Genomic DNA, 21,331 nt, shown 5'->3' with positions numbered 1-21,331 from the left:
GAAACGTATTTAATACACTTCCACACAAATTACAGTAAGTTTGTTACAAAACAATTATACAACTTAAAGTAAACTTTATCAAACTAAAGTTAATACCAAACCCTTCCAATATAATTAATAATTAACTAATTAAGTACAAATTAGTTTGACAAGTTAAAATAGAATGTGTTAAGGTTTTGAAAGTAATTATTTATTTTTAACTAGAATCCAAACAAAACATGGCTAGAAAAAAATATTACCTACTCCAATAAAAACTCATTCTCTTTTAAATTTTACCTTTGTCCTGTAAAATACCTTGCCACATTCTATCCTAATTTGGCAAGAAGATCTAAAGGGATAATCAACATTATTAAATAACCGTTACACTTAAAAAAAACCTTTATCAAATAGTATCTAAAATGTGTCAGTTACAACTCCTTTTATAGGAAAAATCAATTTATTGGATATTCCTTTTGTGAATTTAAGATAAATTCATTGTTAGTTTACAATTGTGAAAAAATCAATTGGTATAAATGTTTGAGGTCGCCATTTTTCATTTAACAAGTTAGCCATTGCAAAGGCACCTATTTAGTACATCCTCATTTCTCGCACCTCACAAAAATATAAAATAGTACTTTGTCCTGCATAGTTCACAGGAATTTGTTTTCATTAACATTATTAATGGTTTGATCACAGTTAAATAAACTTTAATCACTAGTGTTACATGTAGTTTTTACGAAAACAACAAAAATTATAAGTCAGTTACAAAATCACTTTAACAGATACATATCTATGTATAAACCTAGTTCAAAAAGTTTTAGAATTAACTGTAGTGAAAACTAAGTCTACTTTTTGTGAAGAATGGTAATAACAATAAATATCACCCTTTATAAAAATAAAGAGAAATAATGACTTTTCAAATGCTCAGAATAATTTAAATGTATTTTTGTTATGTGTTGATTTTGAAAAACCTTGAGGAAAAAAGTATTATACCTCTAAAAAGGGCTCGAAATTCAATCTTTTTGAACAATATGAACTACGATTATATTTTAGTTATCTATTTATACATTAATCATCATCAACTCTCTGCTTTTTGCTCGTATTCGACGGAGTTTGCGGTGGCGAACAGCCGGTGTCCCTTCTCTTGGCGGAGTGACGGGCACACGACCCAGACACTCTGTTCGTCGACACTGATTCCCTATTAGGAGAAAACTGCTTCAGCATTTCAACATCATTGAAGATCACCTGGGCGCCTCCGCCACAAGTTGGGACCACATCTCCTTTATACAATTTTGTTTCCAACTCCCCATCAGTGTCCTGTTCTTGAGAAATCAGACAGTATTTCGAAGTCTTCGAATTCGCGATGTCTTTCACGCTCTTAAGTTTGTTGACAACTTTGCTATTGTGAATACTTGGTTTTAAAACGGTTCCCATTGGGACCATCTTGCTAGGCGCGTGTTCTACCCATCCTTTCCCGTCAGCTGATAACGATCTGCGGTGTCTGGGGTTGGCTACGGCCACTCCTCGTCTCGAAGACGCTGGGGTGTCCCTAGTTTCTCTAGTCTCCCGAGTTTGTTGGCTGAATGGAGTCAGTAAATGGGCTGGCAAAGCTCTAGGAGTTGAGCCTGGCGTGAAGTCTTTGACGCTAGTCTGAGCGGCCATGTCTCCTGTAATCCTGTGAGCTTCTACATTGTCTCCTACTGCTAAAGCTTGGGCTATGATCCGAAGGCGGTTTTCTTTCTCTTCGTTAGCGAATCTTAAACGCTCGGCTTCTGTATTTATTTCCTTCGCCTTCTCATGTTCTGCGGCGATTTTGTAGTTGTATTTCCGTTCTAGAATCTTCTTCTGCTTCTCTTTCTCAAGTTTATTCTGGTTTAGAAGCAAGTCTTTCTCCTGTAGTTCTCTTTTTAGAGAAGACGTGTACTCTGTCATTTCTGCCAACTTTCGCTGATGGGATAGCGACGCGTTTTCCGTCGAAGTTAGGCGTTCTTCTAAAGCTCTGATTCTTCTTTCTGATGCCACTAGCTGGTTTCTTAAAGAGGAGTTCTCACTCCGCACTTCTAACGATTCCTTCTCTAAGTCCAGGAGAGCAGAGCGGAGCCTTTCGTCTTTGACTGCCTTGCTTCTCTTCAAAGTCTCGCGACGGCTGATTCTCATTTCCAAATGGGCCATCAGTTCTTTGATAATATGAGCTGCTTGGGAACTGTTCAACTCTAAACTTGGGAAGTCAGGGCCTAGACTGTAGACTAGACCCAGGTCTAACTCTAGATCTTTAGCTTCAGCTCTCATAATGTTTTCTCTGGCTGCCGTGAACAGTCTGTTTGCTTTACGTCTTCCAGACATGAGTCCCATTGAAGCGGCAACATCATGTATTTGTGGCTTAGTGACTTCCACCTCTGCAGCCATTTCGGCGAACCTCATCACTTGAAGAGTTTCATCATAGTCTTCAGCTCTGGGATTAGCACAGACAATCATCCTGACCTGACCTTCACCTTCAAAGAAATTCTTGAACAAGTGAGTGATTTTAGATTCGCGATATGGCACCATGTTGTTAGTGCCGTTGATTTGGTTCTCCCGTAACGCTTCCAAGCAAGTCCTTAACGTCATCAAGGACTTGTTGATATTACCAGCTTCACGGAGTCGTTGCCCAGTATTCTTTGTTCGGTTTGTTCGTTCACTGCCTGCTAAGTCAACGAGACTCAGTTGACTGATTGATAGAAACTTCTTGTTTTGGATAACGGACTCTCCTATTTCATCAACCGGTGCCTGCACTAGTCTTATAGTGAAGACGGAGTGGCTCCTACTTGACTCCGCATTCAAATTTGTATGAGCCATACGTTTCCTTTTCAGTCCCAAGTAAAAAGCATCAAACGCTTCTTCGGCAGATTTAATTTCAATTTCGGTGACCCCATGGACATACATATTGTGTGCAGCGTCTTCTCTTATAATCTTCACAGGTAAATTCTTACAGATTGGTGGCCCGTCTTCTAGTAAGTCGAAGACACTGTTGTTATAAATCTCCACGTAAGTTACGAAGACTGCGTATTGGTTGTCTTCGTTTACTCCTTCGATTTTAGTAACATCATTTGATGACATAGCTAAATCTGGGTTTGAGTTGTTCTTTTTGCCTGTTTTAAACTTGTGTAGTTCCTGTTGCCTCTCCAACATGGCTTCTGCTTCAGACTGTATGTCGAACATGTTCATCTTATCTGGTTTGAACACATATTTGTGCGCTTGTAAGTCATTTATCGTTTTGAATATAATGTTAAGGGCTCGCGGTAAAACGCCACAATTTTGAGGCTCACCGGTCATTGTGAATGTTTTACCGCTGCCAGTGACTCCGTAGGTAAATAGTAAACCATTTTTACCTTTAACTAGACCCTCTACTAATGGTAAACCGACTTTATCGAAGACTTCTTGTTGACCAACTTCAGGCGCGAATACTTCTTTGAAAGTGTATTTCATAGATTTTATATTCTCGTTCCTATAACTCAACGCTGTCGGAGGAGGCGTGAGTAATACTGTGGTAGGAGATAATATCTTCATACACGATATATCTGAGTCTCTTTGCATGGGTCGTAATCGGCAAAATACTTGCACAGGGTCCCTTTCACCCGGAGCCAAATTTTGTTTACTCCGGGCCGGTGTACGCAGCTCATTTAACTTCTGTTTCGATTTTGCGGACTTCATTTTGTATAAAAATCACCACTACACACGTTTTATAACTTATTTCACACTATTTCAGAGTAAAACTTCTCAACGGTTCACAAAATCAAAGCAACGGTCTTTCGAAATTATAAATAAAACGATTCTAAATTATATAACTAATCGATAATCTCGCTGTCTTTGTTGTACATCAAAATTTTGTGTATTGCTTCTTCACTCACTCGTTGAAACAAATAACGCCTCAAATTTGTTGGGTAATAACTGCCATTCATGAGAGTCCGGTTAATGTACATCCACGTAATGTACGACCTGATAATCCGTGTACATAACAATGTACACGGAATACGTGCGTGTACAATCCATGGTCGGAAAATATTGGCTGCGAATTATCAGTCCGTACACGGATTGCCCATCCGTGTAATGTACATCCAAATAATTGGAAGCCAAGATGGCGGCCACCTATTCTATCAGCCAATCAGGGGTCAGTATCATAGACACAAAACTCCATTGCTATGCGTCGTTTTAATTAGTTAACCGTGTAGCTACATTAGCCAATTTTTTATTATCATAATGTTAGACAAGGACAAAATATAGGCCCAATAGTGCCCTCAGCTTTATTTGTTGAAACCGACCACATTATATGGCTTTTTGGCGGGAACGGAAACGGTACGGCTGCTTTCTTCATTGAATAATCTAAATAATTAATACGAAATGGTGTTTAATGGTCGCATTAAGTTAGTCGGAAAACATTGGCGATAGTTTTATTATATCTGAATATTTAATAAACGAAGTGTACCTACCTATTTTCGCTTCGTTCCAACAAGCCGCTTCATTACTTATTAATTCGTTTATTTAATTCGTTTCTTTAATTCGGACTTTTTTTTTTGTTTCTTTAATTAGTTTATGCGGACTTTTGAGTTAATTCGTTTGGGGTTCGGAGTAGGAGTCTACTCCGAGGGTGGGGGCTTAGGTTTCATCATCATCACCTTTCATCATTACATTAATCATCAAGAAAAAAAATACGTAAGACATGGCTGTATGGGCATAGTTCCCTTTGCCTTACCCTTTGGGGAAAACCAAAACAAATAACAATAACTTCAACCCAAATTCTGTCGCATCTATAATAAAATACAATAATTAACTTAATTTTATTGAATAAAAAGCCCAAAACTGATAAATTCCTCACAAAGTAAACGGTCAAGAGATGGTGAGACAATCTAAACTTGTAACATAAAGAGGAATTTATTTATATATCCACTACTATTACTTTGAGATTATTTTGTTGAATACGAAATGAGTTGAGAGCATTTAGGTATGTAATGAGTATTATTATAATATAATGTTACAAGATAAGTGACATCTTCAAAATTAGCTCATATAGGTACTAACCCTTTTTAGTAAATAGAAGAAACTACTGAACCATGTTGGCTATTTAAAAAGCCAGTTACTTAACTTGATAACGACATTTCAAATATGTGATACAGATAATGTTATTCAAATTAACAATCTCTTTTCAGTTCTGACGATCAAGAAGGAATATCACACAGGATTCATCATCATGTAAATGTTGAGGTTATGCTGCTCTACATCATACGTAAAATAATAAATAGCACTACTCATCATATTCAAATTCCCCTTCCAATTGAAAATAAATTTTATAGGGTGAAAAGGGGAGGTGATTTAGGCTGAAAAAGGCTAAAATTGCTACCAACCAAAGCTACTAACTTCCAAGGCATATAATTCAATTTAAAAAAAAGAGCTGTCATGTTCTATAAGAGCAGTTTCCACAGAGCAATTTTTTTACCATGGAACATTGCCGTCTAGTGCGTAGCATCTCTACTTGGTCTGTGGTATAAATATATAAATATGCTCTTATAAAAGTAATTATAAAATATTAAAATAAACTGTTTCAAATGTGTAAATTTAATTACCTACTGAAATGACTGGACTTTCATTTTATTTTGTATTATATTATATGGCCAGGTTTCAAGACTTAACCCATGTCGGGTGATGGTTTATTAACCAATCTATTATCACATAACCAATCCTTACAAAATCCTTATTAGTCTTGTAAAAATAATATAGAATATTTTCAGTTGCTTGTCTTCGCTGCACTGGCATATTGTAAAAATAGACAGTGAAATTGTGTTATTCCTGACTTTGGGTCATATGGACTGGGCAATTATGATTTTAGGTTCTTTCTGACAAAAAGAGTCTAGTATGAGGGAATGGTTTGTTAACCAATCCATTATCTACATAACCAATCCTTGTTAATCTACCGATCAATTTATACAAAAATGTAGAATATCTTCAATTGCCTGTCTTCTCGGGTATTTTCCTGGCTTACGGATTGGGCAACCATATCTGACTTAAGATTTGTATCAAAAATTGTCTTATAACAAATGGTTCTAATTTAATTACCCCACAAAGGATTGTGCACGGGACTGAGTTTATGTATTATTGTAAACGTGAACAGCTGGTAAGCATGGCTCCTGTCCACAAACTTTAAGTCCTGACAAACATTTTGATAAAACAACTTTCAAACCTCCAGACTTTTTTTTATAAACTGTTTATTATTAGGATATACTAACATACTGTGATAAAAGTTAACGGCTCTTCGTTTGTTCGTACATTTATTTAAACGTATAAAAATAGAATAAAAAACAAACGAGGTTACCAACAAGCCTGTTTGACACCGTTTCTCTCGCTATATCTTAATAGAGGACATTCCTACTGCGTGTAAACGTAGCACAACCACAAATAATAGATTGATCAATTAACCAATAGGCGACGAGCGCGATCGACCAATAGGAGGAAGTGTACACGGAATATTTGGATGGGCTTTATCACCTTGTGTCGCTTTTGTCCAAGGTGTTAATTCGCAGCCACGGAATGTACGCGATGATAATCCGTGTACATATGGTCACGGAATATTTGGATGTACATTACTCGGTTGGGCTTTATCATGGTCGTGCATTACAGTTTCCCATTCATGACGTTTATATTTTTATCGGTATGTTGGTGTAAATGAATTTGCAAGTCTGCCACTATAACGAACTTCAGCACGTTCCGTTCTATGATTTTCAATTAGCACATTTTGTTTTATTTTACTTTATAGTGTTGATTTTCATCGTTTACACAAAAATATGTTACAGGATTAGTAAATAATTAGTTGATTATGGTTTCATATAATTTTAAATTAATTTAAATATGCATTTTCATCAAAGACCTTGTATAGAATAGACGGAGCATATTTAAGACGAAAGAAAAACATAGCTTTTGTCTTTCGCACTCATGTGAGCCGTCATAAGTTAAAAAGAGATAAATATACTATCGTCGTAACGTCTTTTGTACTCGTGTAGCGGGTTTGTTATAGAAACGTACCTATAGTATATGTTTTTGTATCAGAACCACTAGTGCCGTTCCATGTCTTTATCGACATTATTATTGGCTAAATATTTCATGTTAGTCCAAGATCTAAAAAATATACATTACACATTGAATGATTAATTAAATACAGAAATAACGACCTAGTATCCATACCTGGGTGGGTAGAACCACAAGTAAATTAGTTAAAACGATACCTATTTGTACCCTGATAGAAAGATACCTAAGAAGAACCGTACGTTGCGGTGACAGATTCAGAACCACTTATTCAACGTAATTATCATGGACAAACTTGTTAAAGGTCAATTTATCATTTTTGAATCTATGTCATTTCGCAAGGTGTTATGGCCGAGGAGGTCGAGGACGGTCCATCTAGTCCACATATACTATAGTATCATTTTAATACGACATTGAGGCCACCCTTTGGTTGCTATAAATCACATACCTACCATTTTATAAAAATTAAATACACGTTTTTCATTGACTTGACCGGAAATCGAATCGGCTCTCGATACAAGAAGTAGACGACCTTCTAGTATATTTCGGGGATTATCTCAATGCGATTAAAGAATAAAAGCAAATACTTCTTTATAAGATTTTTATTCAATATAGTTAGAATACAATGACTACGAAGCACTGAACAATTCCGACTTTTGGTGATAAAAAAAAATATTTCCTCTTGTTCACTTTCTCACATTGCACATAGAAGGAATAATCACAGGTAATTACAAAAATAGTTATTCATACTAATTATTTATAGAAGGAATAATCACAGGTAATTACCAAAATAGTTATTCATACTAATTATTTTGTGCAATAGAGAATATTTGTATTGTATTGAAATATTTTTTCCATGCTAATGTAGAATACAAAAACGAAATAGCTGCAAATTTATCTATAAACTTATAACTAAACTTAAACTCACCTTATGTGAGATATGTGAGTGAATATTGTTGGTACTGCATCTCTATGTAATATTTTTGTTTGGTATCCTGCTCGATAGAAAGCAAGATACATCGAAATGTAATTAGCACAGGCTTAAATAAGGAGAAGGCGTCCTTCAGAAGAGAGAATTATCTCGTTTCATGGTCTGAATCTAATTGTTTCTTAATTTCTTGTTTCGTAAATTAGGATATTTAGGAAATCTGGAAAATACAATATCTTTATGTAATCTTCATCCAAATCGGAAACAGGTCGAAAAATAAATAAAACGTGAATAGAATAACGCAACATGTAGATGTTACATTCAAACATAATATTATGTTATCGATATCAAAGGACAACACTACTTATAACACTTTGGGTACATGATCTGTCAAAGCTGATTAACGTAAAATGTGAAATCAATTATTTGTACAAATGTGACGGCTTTGCTGAAAATATGCGTCTGCATCGTGTTTAGGGCTCAATAAACTTTACAAAAACCAGACCAGGTAATGTATTTCTTGCACACAAACATGTATTATGTGGTCGATAACTTACCCATGGTGAGACATTGTTTGATCGTTCTCCATTATAACACCCATTCTACTCTCACAACCAATAGCTACGCAAGCCATGGTTCATAATGAATAACTATTTCACAGATTGTTTATATAAAAAGTTAAAATAATGTCCCAAAACACCAAAAAACTAACGGCAGGTTTGGTATCCAGCTGACTACCACAACATCTCAAAACGGTAAACACTGACGTTCTAGACAGCGGTGTTTGTCTATGTTTGTTTCTTTTTTCCACAGAGATTGTTGCCATAGGGAAGAAAGAGAGCTGTGATAGTTTGATCGTCACTCTAAAATATTATCCGTCTATTCTATACAAGGTCTTTGATTTTCATTAATTAAATTTAGGCATCATATGCAACGTAACTTCGTAAAAAGGAACGATAAAATATGTGTTTTATTTTCAGGGTAATAGAGCCAATAAGAAAATCAAACGCATAAATTTATCTTAGAAGCTATCTCTGTCTATAATTTGATTCAATTATATTCTATGCCAAATAATCACAAGAACCAAATGTAAACAAATCGATGTTTTTATCGGAAAATTCGAAAAAGATTGTGAAGATATGTTTTTTCTTGACTTCAGGGTGAGAAATATGATGGCCGGAGAGCAGATGTGTGGTCCTGTGGAGTCATCCTGTACGCTCTGCTGGTGGGAGCGTTACCATTCGATGACGATAACCTACGACAGTTACTCGAAAAGGTTTGTGTTTTTTGTTATTATTATTCATAATAAAATTTATATTGGGTGTTAAACGCTCTATTTAATGCGTAAGCAACATTATTTCTACATAAATTGTTTCTACTATAACATACATTTTAAGAAAACTACGTATTTCATTGGTAGGGTAATCACAAAAAATCTTCATAGGTAATTCTCATTCACAAATTATAGTCTATTAGTTGACATAAAGCAGAATATGTGGCCTTATTAGTACAGCAATTTCATTCAGGCAGCCTTTGACTTTTTAAATAATGCTTCAACCATTATTACATGCCATTACAACATAATCAACAATCATTTTCTTGTGGAATGTTTCACATAGCTGGCGAAGAGTGCGTGTGCTATACACCTCTGTCTACCCCTTTGGGGATACAGGCGTGATGCTATGTTGCAATGTTTCAGGTGAAGCGTGGAGTGTTCCACGTACCCCACTTCGTACCTCCGGACTGCCAGCAGCTGCTACGTGGCATGATCGAGGTGAACCCCGAGAAGAGGATGACGGTATGTTGACTCATATTATAGGAGATAGCAAAGATGGTCTGTTTGCTTAGAAAAGAAAAAGCTTCTACACATTACAATGAGGATAAACACTAGAAGGTCAAATATAGGAAACATTGTTGAGTGTTCCTAAATTTTGACAGTTTTTCATACTGTCCAGCTAAAATCCATGTTAATTTTTTTTTTAAATGTGGAGCAATGTGGAGTGTACCCCATCTGAGTTACGAAAAAAAAAGCTGTTTTGATTGAAAATAAGTTTTCTTACCAAACTTTATAATATTATATTAATAAATATAACACTGATTTTGCAGTCACATCTTCCAGCCAATATTATTTTTATGAAAATAAAGAGAAGCAATATAAGTCGCAACATACTAATATATTATATTTTCTTATGTACCAAGTAGTAATGAGAAAATAGGTAATTATCACATTGTTACTTGATATTTGGATCACATTATGTATAGAATCCGATATTCTGCGTTGCTACCTATATGCGTTGCTACCTATATTGCTTTTATTTATTTTGATCTTATCGGTGAAAGATGTAATTGTGCATTGTGATATATTGATAATAAGATTATTAACTAACCAACTGTCTGTCATCTCTGCAGTTAGCAGAGATAACCCGGCATCCGTGGGTGACAGCGGGCGGACGAGGCGAGCTGGAGCAAGAACTACCCATGATGGAGGTGGTGCAGACGCGTGTGCTGCCCTCAGCCGACGCCATTGACCCAGACGTCTTACAGGTATCTATACAGGGTGTTAGTGACATCGTAACGATACTGTTGAGCAAATAGAAATAAGTATGATAGAATTGATATATGAAGCGTTCTACCAACTGGGCTCAACCACCAAGAATGGCTCAAGCCTTGATAATAAATTGGATAAAAAAAAAGGAGACGAAAAGGGGACCTATTGCCATTAACCGGGCACAAATCCTGGAAACCATGAGATATCAATACAATAAGAAATTACTATGGGATTTTTTTCTTTTTATCGTCCCCCTGCCGCACAGGATAGGCAGGGACCTTGTTAAGACTACATACATAAATATCAACTTCCGTGGATGTCTTAAATATCTATTTGCCCAATAGGGCCCTACACTCAGCACGCATTCATTCCGGCCTCTATTCCCATACAAGTTCTCGCTTTTATGCTTCTCGCACTTTCATTCATCATCTTTCATTCTTTGCATTCCTATTTCCTACTTTATTTCTTAAGCCTAGGGGATGGACACAAGGTTTTTCTTTATTTTATTTTCACGTTGGTTACTCTTTTTTTTATTACATTTTTATTACAGTTTTTATTATTAATCTATGACTTATTTGCTAACAGTTGCTTACTATGTTTAATCTTAATTCTAGTTGCTTATGATTTTTTTTTTACTACTATGGGTACTACTACTGATTACTATGGGATTTGTATGAAAACATACACTGTCACTGTGACATTATAGAATGTGTTTAGTAACAAAATATTTTTATGTTTCAGGCAATCTGCAGTTTGGGTTGTTTCAAACAACGAGACAAATTGATTCAAGAACTGCTTAGTCCACAGTGAGTATTATGTTTATTTAATGCACACCTGGGAGTTTAAATAGGTCACATCAAAGTCGTTCATATGAGGCTCACGATCTGGAGGCCCTAGGTTCGAATCCCGGTGGCGAAAAAACACCTTCACCAACCCGCAGTGGAGCAGCGTGGTGGAGTATGCTCCATACCCCCTCCGGTTGATTGAGGGGAGGCCTGTGCCCAGTGGGACGTATATAGGCTGTTTGTGTATGATAGTGCGAGAGGGTTCTAATGTGGGTACATGATATTGATCATGTGTGTACGTGTCCTGGCAGCCACAACACGGAGAAGGTGATCTACTTCCTGCTGCTGGAGCGCAAGCGGCGCCGGCCTGCGCGGGACGACGAGCCGCGGCCCGCGCTGCCGCCCGCCGTAGACCCGCCGCGGAAGCGGCTCGACACCTGCAGGGTAACCGGACTTATTACTTTTTACATGATTAAAAAAAAAGAAAAAGTTTGAAACAAAAAAGATTTTGGTCTGGCAATGATATTTAGTCTGTCTATGGTTTAAAAAAATACCTAAGACATGGCTGTATGGGCATAGTTTCCTTTGCCTTGCCTTCGGGCAAAACAAAAACAAAAAAAAATGTCTATGGTTAGGACTTTTTGGCGGGAACGGGACGGTTATTTTCTTCATTGGATAATCTAAATAATTAATACCAAGTGGTGTTTTGTGGTTAATGATGTGGAGGAAGCAAGATAAGTGTGTCAGGATCGAAGCAAATGGAATTCCATAGTCTCTGCTTACCCCGGTAGGAAATAGGTGTGAGTTTCTGGTATGTATGTTATTTATAAAACGCAGGGAAAACCAGCCCAATGCAGGTTAGGTCACACACCTCCGAAACGTATTTCTCGTTTATAGTGGGTTTCCTCACGATGTGTTCCTACACCGCTGAATACGTGATAATCATTTTATGATCCAAACATGAATTCGAAAGCAATTTCAAAAGTCATTGGTTTGGGCCCGTGCTGGGATTCGAAATTGCGACTTCACAATGAGTCAAGCATTCTTCCAAGAACTACTTCCACGGCGGCATTTTTTTTCATTCCGCCTGAATTTTTTCAGCTATTTTTTTTATTAAACCCTTTTTTTTTACTTTTCAGGTGAACGGACAACAAGCACACTTTGGCCAGATCAGTGAGGGGTCGCCAATCACACCAAGAAGATCACAATTCAGGTACAGGTAATGTTTAGTGTACACGAGCATTAATATGTATATGCTTTGGTACCATGTCACATTAACTTTTTTGACAAATTGAACTGTAAGTCTCACTAAATGTCAAATATGTTAGTGCGACAGAGTCCTAAAGTGGGTACATTATATTGCCCATGACTGTACAAATACGAACGTATAAAGCTAATAACAATGAGGATTTACAGGGTGTTAATGACATCGTAACGAAAACTTTGAGGGATGAAACAGACCATGATTCTGAGTTGATATCAAGCGGAATTTTCCGTCGCAAAAGTCATGATGTTTTTTTAATTTTTAAAATTATTTTCAATTCTATACTTTTGCAATGGAAAATTCTCAGATATTAACTCAGAATAATGAGCTGAATCACCACCCTCAGTATTCGTTACGACCAACGATTGTCGAATTTGATTTCGAATTCTTGTTTGGATCATAAATGATTATCTGCTGCTACTGCTGTTGATGCACATAATAAATAAAAAACAAAATAAAATTTTACCTTTTTGTTCCTTCTCCCTAAGGTTGCCTGGCAGAAATTGCTGTTTAGCAATAAGGCCGCCTATTGTACTCGTTTGTACATGGCCTATACTCATGTCTTTGTGCAATGAAGTATTATTAATTGAGAGAGAGAGAGAGAGAGAGAGAGAGAGAAAATATGTTGATTGATTGATAATGTCCCTCGCAGGTCGTCGTCAGGGCGGCGCTCCGAGGGCCGAGCTTCGCCGCAGCTGTCCGCCAGTTCACCAGGTGATTATCATACTTTTATTGTATACCCTATTTAACGTAGCATCATAACGGCCTCCGTGGTCCAGTGGTAGAGTGGTAGAGCTCACGATCTTGAGGTCCCCGGTTCAAATCCCGGTGGGGACGTGTCACAAAAAATACTTTGTGATCCCTAGTTTGGTTAGGACATTACAGGCTGATCACCTGATTGTCCAAAATAAAGATGAGATGGTCCGTGCTTCGGAAGGTACGTTAAGCCGTTGGTCCCGGTTACTACTTACTGATGTAAGTAAGTAGTCGTAACATGAGCCATGTCAGGGGCCTTTGGCGGCTCATTAATAACCCTGCCACCATGGTCGATGAGCTTGGTTCATAATAGGACCTTTGTATTGACACTTTTATATTTTAAATTTTATAAATTTTGCATGATTTATGTAATTTAAATGCACGGTAAACTATATTTTTTTGTAACATCTGTCACACTGCATTTATGGCAAATAAAGAGAATCTTATCTCACACGATAGAGGAAGATTAAAACTGTTAGGAAACCTTTTGCGAAAAGTCCAAAATTGCCTTGCAAAGTAAATTAGAGACAGCAGTCGTTTTTTGAGTTTCTTATAAGACACGACGTTCGCCTTCTCTTTAATCTGTTCCATGTAAGCTCTTCTTGGTCTTCCCCTTCCTCTCTTTCCTTGTAGCTTCCCTTCTATGATGTTTTTAATAAATTCGTCGTGTCTTATTAAGTGTCCAATCTTGTCTCTTCTGTCCTCAAGAACTCTCAATCTTTGTCACTTTTCCCTTCTCTCTGTTTAAGTCATAAATAGACATATATTTTTTATCCATGGCAACACTTTCTCTTCCTTCAAACCTTAATTGTAACAGTGTGCTTCTTTAAATAAAAATTCAATTAAAAATACAAATCCGTTTAATTTTAAACAAACACAGTGATAAAATTAGTGTCATTAACACTCTCTTTATTTAAGAGCTGCTCTCTTGTTGGTGGAGTAATCGCCACTCCTCTCTTCTTCCCGCCAAAACCTTCACCTCCTGATACGACACGACCTGCACCTTCTCTTTTATTTGTTTCATAAATGTTTTTCTATGTTATAATGTTCACTTTTCATTTATGTGTGATAAATAAAAATAACAAGAGTACGTACTGATGCGGTATTTGTTGCAGCGTCGCACGCGCCGCCCCGCGTGTCCTCTCTAGGGGGCACCCCCGCCACGCCCGGCTCGCCGCTCGGTGAGGACCATTACATTATTTATTATCTTTATTAAAAAAAAAAGTCCGGCCGGTATTAAGGCCGGTCATAGGATGAGTGACCACAAAAAAAGTTTTCATCTCGAGCTCCTCCGTGCTTCGGAAGGCACGTGAAGCCGTTGGTCCCGGCTGCATTAGGAGTCGTTAATAACCATCAATCCGCGCTGGGCCCGCGTGGTGGTTTAAGGCCCGATCTCCCTATCCATCCAATGGGAAGGCCCGTGCCCCAGCAGAGGGGACGTTAATGGGCTAATGATGATGATTAAAAAAAAGTATTTTAGCATAAAAATAATAGAATACAAAAACTCTTTATTGTACTTAAAATAAGTATTAAAAATAAACAATAGTAATCAGTTAAATAGATCAGTCAGATACTAAGATATTATACAAGGTGTTAGTGACATCGTAACCAATACAGAGGGGGATGATTCAGTTAAATGGAAATAATAAAATATTTTTGACAAGTTTAGATCTCTGTCTCTAGTTAGTTATCAGAATTTAATAATTTATGTTTGATTTAGGATAATATCCAATAGCATAGAATAAGGAGTAACGCTACGTATAGAACGGCAACTCTCCGCTCCCCACCAGCGGCTGAGCTAGGTTTACCTCACCCCCTCGGTCTTACTTTAGTCTTCAATCGTATGGCGTCAGACGTCACACACACAGATGCGCGTGTACGATAACGTCAATGTGTAGTGTCTGTGTGAAACGAGGTGTTTTGTATGAAGTGTCCGGTGTGTGACTATCGCAAGCATAGATTTACTACTACCGTAGATTGAACATCAGCGTTCAAAAAGTGGGACGCTAAGTTACTGTTAATATAGCGACGTTGACAGTACTTTACCTCATTGCGCGATTAGGCGCCGAACTGACAACACGGGGAAGTGCGTGGTAAAAGCTTGCAAAAATAGAAGCTTAAAACGAAAAAAGGATGGAACATTAAATTACTAATAAGTAATGACATTGGCCCCGATTCCTGGAGACACCGCCTAATTTTATTTTAAGTTATATCCGTCATTTTCATATCCGTCGAAAAGGAAAGGGACGGATGATTCACACCTCTTAATTTTAGGAAGAATGAGTAAATGAATGTGTCGGGTTATTGACTGATGTAAAATTTTTAGACGGTTGGTTTAGATTTGTGCTTAAAATTGACGTGTGTTCCATAAATTTTATGCTTGTCGATTACCCGTCCCTTTCCTTTTCGGCGGATAAGAAAATGACAGATATAACTTAAAATAAAATTAGATGGTATTTACAGGAATTAGCACCATTGTGCATGTTATCATACTATAAACATTTTAATTATCGCAGTACAACCCACCAAAATTATTATTTTAGTTTAAAATACACTAAATCAAGTACTCCCGGTTAATCCGAGTCGCAGTATAACCCGACCGCGTTGCGAAACACCACGCACTAATATACGTAATAAGACGATGCGTACTTTCTTAATTTGACACGATTTTATTGAATGTATATACCGCTGTGTACGAATGTATAGCTAAACAAGCGCCAAGGTTTCGCCGCATTTTTGTATCAAGCGCTGTATCTACGGTAGTGGCATGGTGTAAGAAGACCAGGTACGCTCAATCCTATAACCAGCCGCCATTGCTAGCCCTTTGATGACGTAAGTGTTACCACTGTGTTACCATTAAATTGGTATCTCCAACATTCCAAGGTCGTAAATTTTATTATTGAAAATTGAGCGAATTACCGACTAATATATTTAATTACTATTACTTGTCACATATATAAAAATAATTAAAATTGTAAGTAAATTTCCTGGCAAATCAAATATAAAAACATTGGTCGTGGGTAATTATTTTTTTGGGAAATGGCAACCCAGGGCGGGATGACGTCAGCTGGGCTAACCTTGAAATGTTAGCTGTCACTTTTGAGCATACCTGGTTTTCTTATACCGAAGGTAGTGGTAAATGAATGATCGCATGTCATTAACCCTATGGATCTTATGTTGTCAGAATAAATAATTTTTGATTTTTGATTATCATTGCTTGTTCGGTGCAGCCTCGCCGTCAGTCCGGGAGCATCATCATCAGCGGGCCAACAGCACGGGCCCTACTATAAGTCTCAATATAAGTGAGTACTGTACTATAATAAGGTTCCCCATTTGTCCGGCCAAGTAGGTATTGCCATCTGAGGTTCAGAATAAAATCTTAGGGTGGTATTAATAGACTAATCTCAGCTATGAGATTGCCCTCAAGATCATGTCAATGTGACAGTTCTTTTTATTACCTTTGATGGCTTTGCGTTAACTTTACAGGGTGTTAGTGACTTCGTAACGAATACTGAGGGGGGTTATTCGAACCATGATTCTGAGTTGATATCAAGTGGATTTTCCTGGCGGGAAATTCATGAAAATTTTAGTGTTTTTTCTTTTAATTATTTTCATGTCCATACTTTTTATCATGGCCTGAATCATCCCCCAAAATTTTCGTTACGATGTCACTAACACCCTGTATAAAACAGGAACTTGAGCATGATCTTGAGGACAGTCTCAGCTGAGATTCGTTTATTAATACCACCCTTAATCTCCTTAATCCGGTCAAGTCTTATAGTAAAAAACGCTTTTTGAAGAAAATCACAATTCTGATGTAAAATAAAGGTTTTCTTGTAAAGGTTTTGTTACAGGCTGATCACCTGATTGTCCAAAAGTAAGACGATCCGTGCTTAGGAAGAAACATTAAGCCGTTGTTCTCGGTTACTACTTACTGTACGTAGTCGTTACATGAGTCATGTCAGGTGCCTTTGCGGGTCAATAGTAACTCTGACACCAGGGTTGATGAGGTTGATAATCCACCTCACAACCCACACGATAGAAGAAGAAGAAGTTGTAGAAAAAATCACTATCTGATTTAATTTGAATAAAACCTTTTTTAAACAAAGCCTCGATTTTTTTTAATTAATGTAAATTCGGGTAAAAGCTAATTTCATTTATTTCAGGTAATGAAATGCAGGCCTTGAGACCTCTTTCGTGGGACGGACTATATTTTAAACCTTTTTCGTCTTTTTTTTTGTAATAACACTGATTATGTCTTCACCCCCAGGCGGCGAACCGGGTGAGGCAGTGATAATTATCAACGAGTCACCTATTATGGGGTCTTCCGTGTCGCATCGACCGCAGAGTCCCTCGCAGTCACACAGGGGTAAAGTCAACATACATAACATAACACATAACATAACACATGACACATAACATAACACATAACATAACACATAACATAACACATAACATAACACATAACATAACACATAACATAACACATAACATAACACATAAAATAACACATAACATAGGTTAACATAGTTTGGCGGTGCAGAGAGGCAGTGTGGCCAGTATTCTGGGGACTTTGCCTCGATGTGGTGAGCTGGAGGACATTTTTTATTCATAGTTCATTATTCTTTTTTAAAATTTGTTTTTAATATCATAACACATAACATAAATGCACTTTATCCCCAATTGGGGTATCCAGCTACATCCATCGCAAGATGAACTAAGTACGCACACCTCACCGAGCTTTCTGTTAGACCAACGTGATAGGTGAGCCGTATCGCCGTCCATAATGATCGAGTGAGTGGTGAAAACTACACGGTGGTCGGATTCGAACCGACGCTCCCCGTTTGAGAAGCAAGCTGGTGAATGACATTGACTTGGATAAGGGACTTTTCAAATCACTACACAGTATGAAACAAAGTCGCTTTTTCTGTCCCTATATCCCTATGTACTCTTAAATCTTTAAAACTAAGCAACGGATTTTGATGCGGTTTTTTTAATAGATAGAGTGATTCAAGAGGAAGGTTTATATGTATAATAACATCCATTAAATAGCATTGCACCCGAGCGAAGCCGGGGCGGGTCGCTAGTAGCAAATCAAGTTTATTTCCGATTATCGTCTCGGTCAGTCGGTGTGAAGCCGTGGTAGCTCGGTTGGTTTAACGCTTGCCTCTCACTTTGAGGTCGCAGGTTCGAATCCAGCTCAGGCCTAAACCAATGATTGTCGAATTTGTGTTCGAATTCATATTTGGATCATAATGATTATCACGTGCTCAGCGGTGAAGAAAAACATCGTGAGTAAACCCACATTCCCGAGAAATGCATTTTCGGAGGTATGTGACCTAATCTGCATTGGGCTGGTTTTCCCTTCCGGTTGAATGGTCAGACAGGCAGTCGCTTCTGTGACCTGCCAAAATCTTCAGGTTAGGTAAGCGGACCCTGTGAAAAACGAGATAATATACTCATGTAAGACTTATGTCATCAAACGGCTAGCAATGGCGGTTTTTTATAGGACTGAGCATAATATCTTATTTTATTGTACCATGCCTCACACAACATATTTGGGTTGTTCTTCTTTTTTATCGACAATGATCTGTCCTTCGTTCTGCTTCTGATAAGTTATGTTTTAGAATTTTATTTCATGTTTTGATTGTCCAAAAATATAGTTATCTTATTATACTCAAAATACAAGCAAAATACTAATCGGTTCCTCAATTAGTTATTAACGTAGCTTGATCGTTTTTCACAAAATTATGTGACAGAGTGGTAAATTGAAATGCTGTCTCCGATGAAAAGGGCCACTCTGTCACAATATTTTTTGGAATGCGCCTGCAAAGAAAAGTATGTTACCAAGATAAAGAGAACCACTAAATAGTCCTCTACAGACGCATCTTTATAATTATGATGTTTTAAAATATTTATTGCCGTTATAATTTTAAAGATGTTAAATCCGATAAATCGAGAAAATGTCTTTTTATTGTCGATAAAAAAGAAGAACGACCCATTTGTGTTCCCCAGTTCGCGAGCGGTCGTCTCTCCCCGGGCCGCCCACTACGGCTCAGTCCCCGGCCGCGCCCTCGTTCCTGCCTAACCTGGGAACTATGACAGGTAAGCATTATAATTTTCTTTTTTTTGTCACTAGCCAATAGTGTGTGGAAGCACACAATCATATCGTTGCTTTAAAGCAGTGGTTCCTAACCTGGGGGTAGTTAATCCCCTCAGGGGTAAAATGGAGATTATAGGGGGGGTAACACTGGATGGCACGAAATAGTATTATAACTCTTGTTACATTAAAAACATAAGCCAAAAACCGTCTGGATGTTGAGCATGAGATCAGATGCGCGTTGAGTGAAACCGAACCTAATATTGTCAAACTTGCGAATGTAAAGCAATTTCAACCTTCACACTAGTTAAGTATATTACTTTACTAGTTACCTAAACGTGCATTTTCTTACTTACATAATAAACATATTATTATATTCGTTCGAATTTGTGTGGTTTTAATTATTTTAAATTAGGGGTAAACTCAATTTCCATACTTGTTCACAGGGGTAGTGACATTAAAAAGGTTAGGAACCACATTTGTTGAATAAACATTTTCTCTCTCTCTCTCTCTCTCTCTCTCTCTCTCTCTCTCTCTCTCTGTCACTGCCTTAAAGTGAAAACCACGCAAGCGCCGTTTTGAAAAGTCAGTTCTGTGCAATAAAGTATATTTTATTTGATAAGTTTTTTATGCTTTTTTTGGGAAATAAATTACTGTTTTACGTAATCCGCCCTTGACTTAGGTCCGGCGGGCGGGGCCGCGGGCGGGCCGGCGGCCCCGTGGCGGGCGCGGCTGGCCACCATCAAGAACTCCTTCCTGGGCTCGCCGAGGTTCCACCGGAGGAAAATGCAGGGTGAGCCTCCCACATACTGATACAAATACTTAGTTATTATTGAACATATTTCTAGGAAGGACTACAGGGTGTTAGTGACATCGTACCGAATACTGAGAGGGATTATTCAGATTCCCGTCGCAAAATTCGTGTGCTTTTTGTAAATTATTTTCAATTCTATACTTTTGCGATGGAAAATTCCACTTGATATTAACTCAGAATAATGAGCTGTATCATCCCCCTCAGTATTCGTCACGACGTCACTTACACCCCGTACAAATACGTACAGGTAGCCATACAAGTACGGTCACGAGCATTAATATTTATACGCTTTGGTACCATGTCACATTAACTTTTTTGACAAATTGAACTGTAAGTCTCACTAAATGTCAAATAAATGTTAGTGCGACAGAGTCCTAAAGTGGGTACATTATATTGCTCATGACTGTACGTATGGGTGTTAGTGACATCGTAACGAAAACTTTGAGGAATGATTCAGACTTTGGCGGCAAGGTTGTGCTGCCGTCAAAGGATATTCTTCGGGGTACCGAACTGAGCATAGTACCCCGCTAGCCAAAAGTTGGTAGTGTGACTAGGGATCGACAATCCACTTGAGTCATGTTGGTAGTTGTATATATGCGTCTCGCTGTGAAAACTTCGATATCGCGTTTCAGGACTGCATTATTGAATGTGGCGCCATCTGTTGCATGTGGGCGGAACTAGCTGGCCAACTAGTTGAGTCCGCCACACAGTCCATGATTCTAAGTTGATATCATGTCTAACAGTTCGACCAACGTAATAAGTGGTGAGCCGTATCGCCTTCTATAATGGCTATTCAAATTCAAAATTCAAAAATATATTTATTCAGTAGGTAACATAGTTACACTTTGAATCTTCAATTTTTACATAACGAACGTCTCATCCGCCTAAAACTACTGCAGCTTCTCACAACCTGTCACCGGGTGAGAGCCTTCAGCGCTCCCCATTTGTCCGGCCAAGTAGTTAATGCCATCTGCGGCAAATCTACAATAAGTCACGTCAAAAAAAAAAAAAATCACAACCTGTATAGCCGGGGAAAAGAAGCTGCAAGAAAAACCTCGGCTATAGTGAAAACTGCACTTAAGATAAATTAAATTAAAGTATTCATTC

General features: G+C 37.7%; 2 protein-coding genes across 2 annotated transcripts in view; one reads left to right on the top strand and one right to left on the bottom strand.

The window, feature by feature from the left end:
• The window catches only part of LOC126379084 (serine/threonine-protein kinase BRSK1), a gene marked incomplete at its 5' end in the record, with an annotated part of 47,918 nt that overhangs the window by 12,647 nt on the left and 13,940 nt on the right, over positions 1-21,331 (top strand). The window contains 12 exons of the mRNA XM_050027646.1: positions 9,117-9,233; positions 9,657-9,755; positions 10,367-10,501; positions 11,247-11,311; positions 11,602-11,734; positions 12,430-12,503; positions 13,207-13,268; positions 14,426-14,491; positions 16,541-16,612; positions 17,581-17,679; positions 19,326-19,415; positions 20,093-20,203. Coding sequence (XP_049883603.1) covers positions 9,117-9,233; positions 9,657-9,755; positions 10,367-10,501; positions 11,247-11,311; positions 11,602-11,734; positions 12,430-12,503; positions 13,207-13,268; positions 14,426-14,491; positions 16,541-16,612; positions 17,581-17,679; positions 19,326-19,415; positions 20,093-20,203 — 1,123 coding nt within the window. The remainder of the gene's footprint in view (positions 1-9,116; positions 9,234-9,656; positions 9,756-10,366; positions 10,502-11,246; positions 11,312-11,601; positions 11,735-12,429; positions 12,504-13,206; positions 13,269-14,425; positions 14,492-16,540; positions 16,613-17,580; positions 17,680-19,325; positions 19,416-20,092; positions 20,204-21,331) is intronic.
• LOC126379133 (kinesin-like protein KIF23) lies at positions 519-3,768 on the bottom strand. The gene has a single exon (XM_050027769.1). It carries the CDS (start codon positions 3,667-3,669, stop codon positions 1,048-1,050), a length of 2,622 nt encoding a protein of 873 aa, XP_049883726.1. The 5' UTR covers positions 3,670-3,768; the 3' UTR covers positions 519-1,047.

Source organism: Pectinophora gossypiella, chromosome 28 (genome assembly GCF_024362695.1).
Source record: "Pectinophora gossypiella chromosome 28, ilPecGoss1.1, whole genome shotgun sequence".
NCBI classification, from domain to species: Eukaryota; Metazoa; Arthropoda; class Insecta; order Lepidoptera; family Gelechiidae; genus Pectinophora; species Pectinophora gossypiella.
This window is presented reverse-complemented; position numbering and strand designations above follow the sequence as displayed.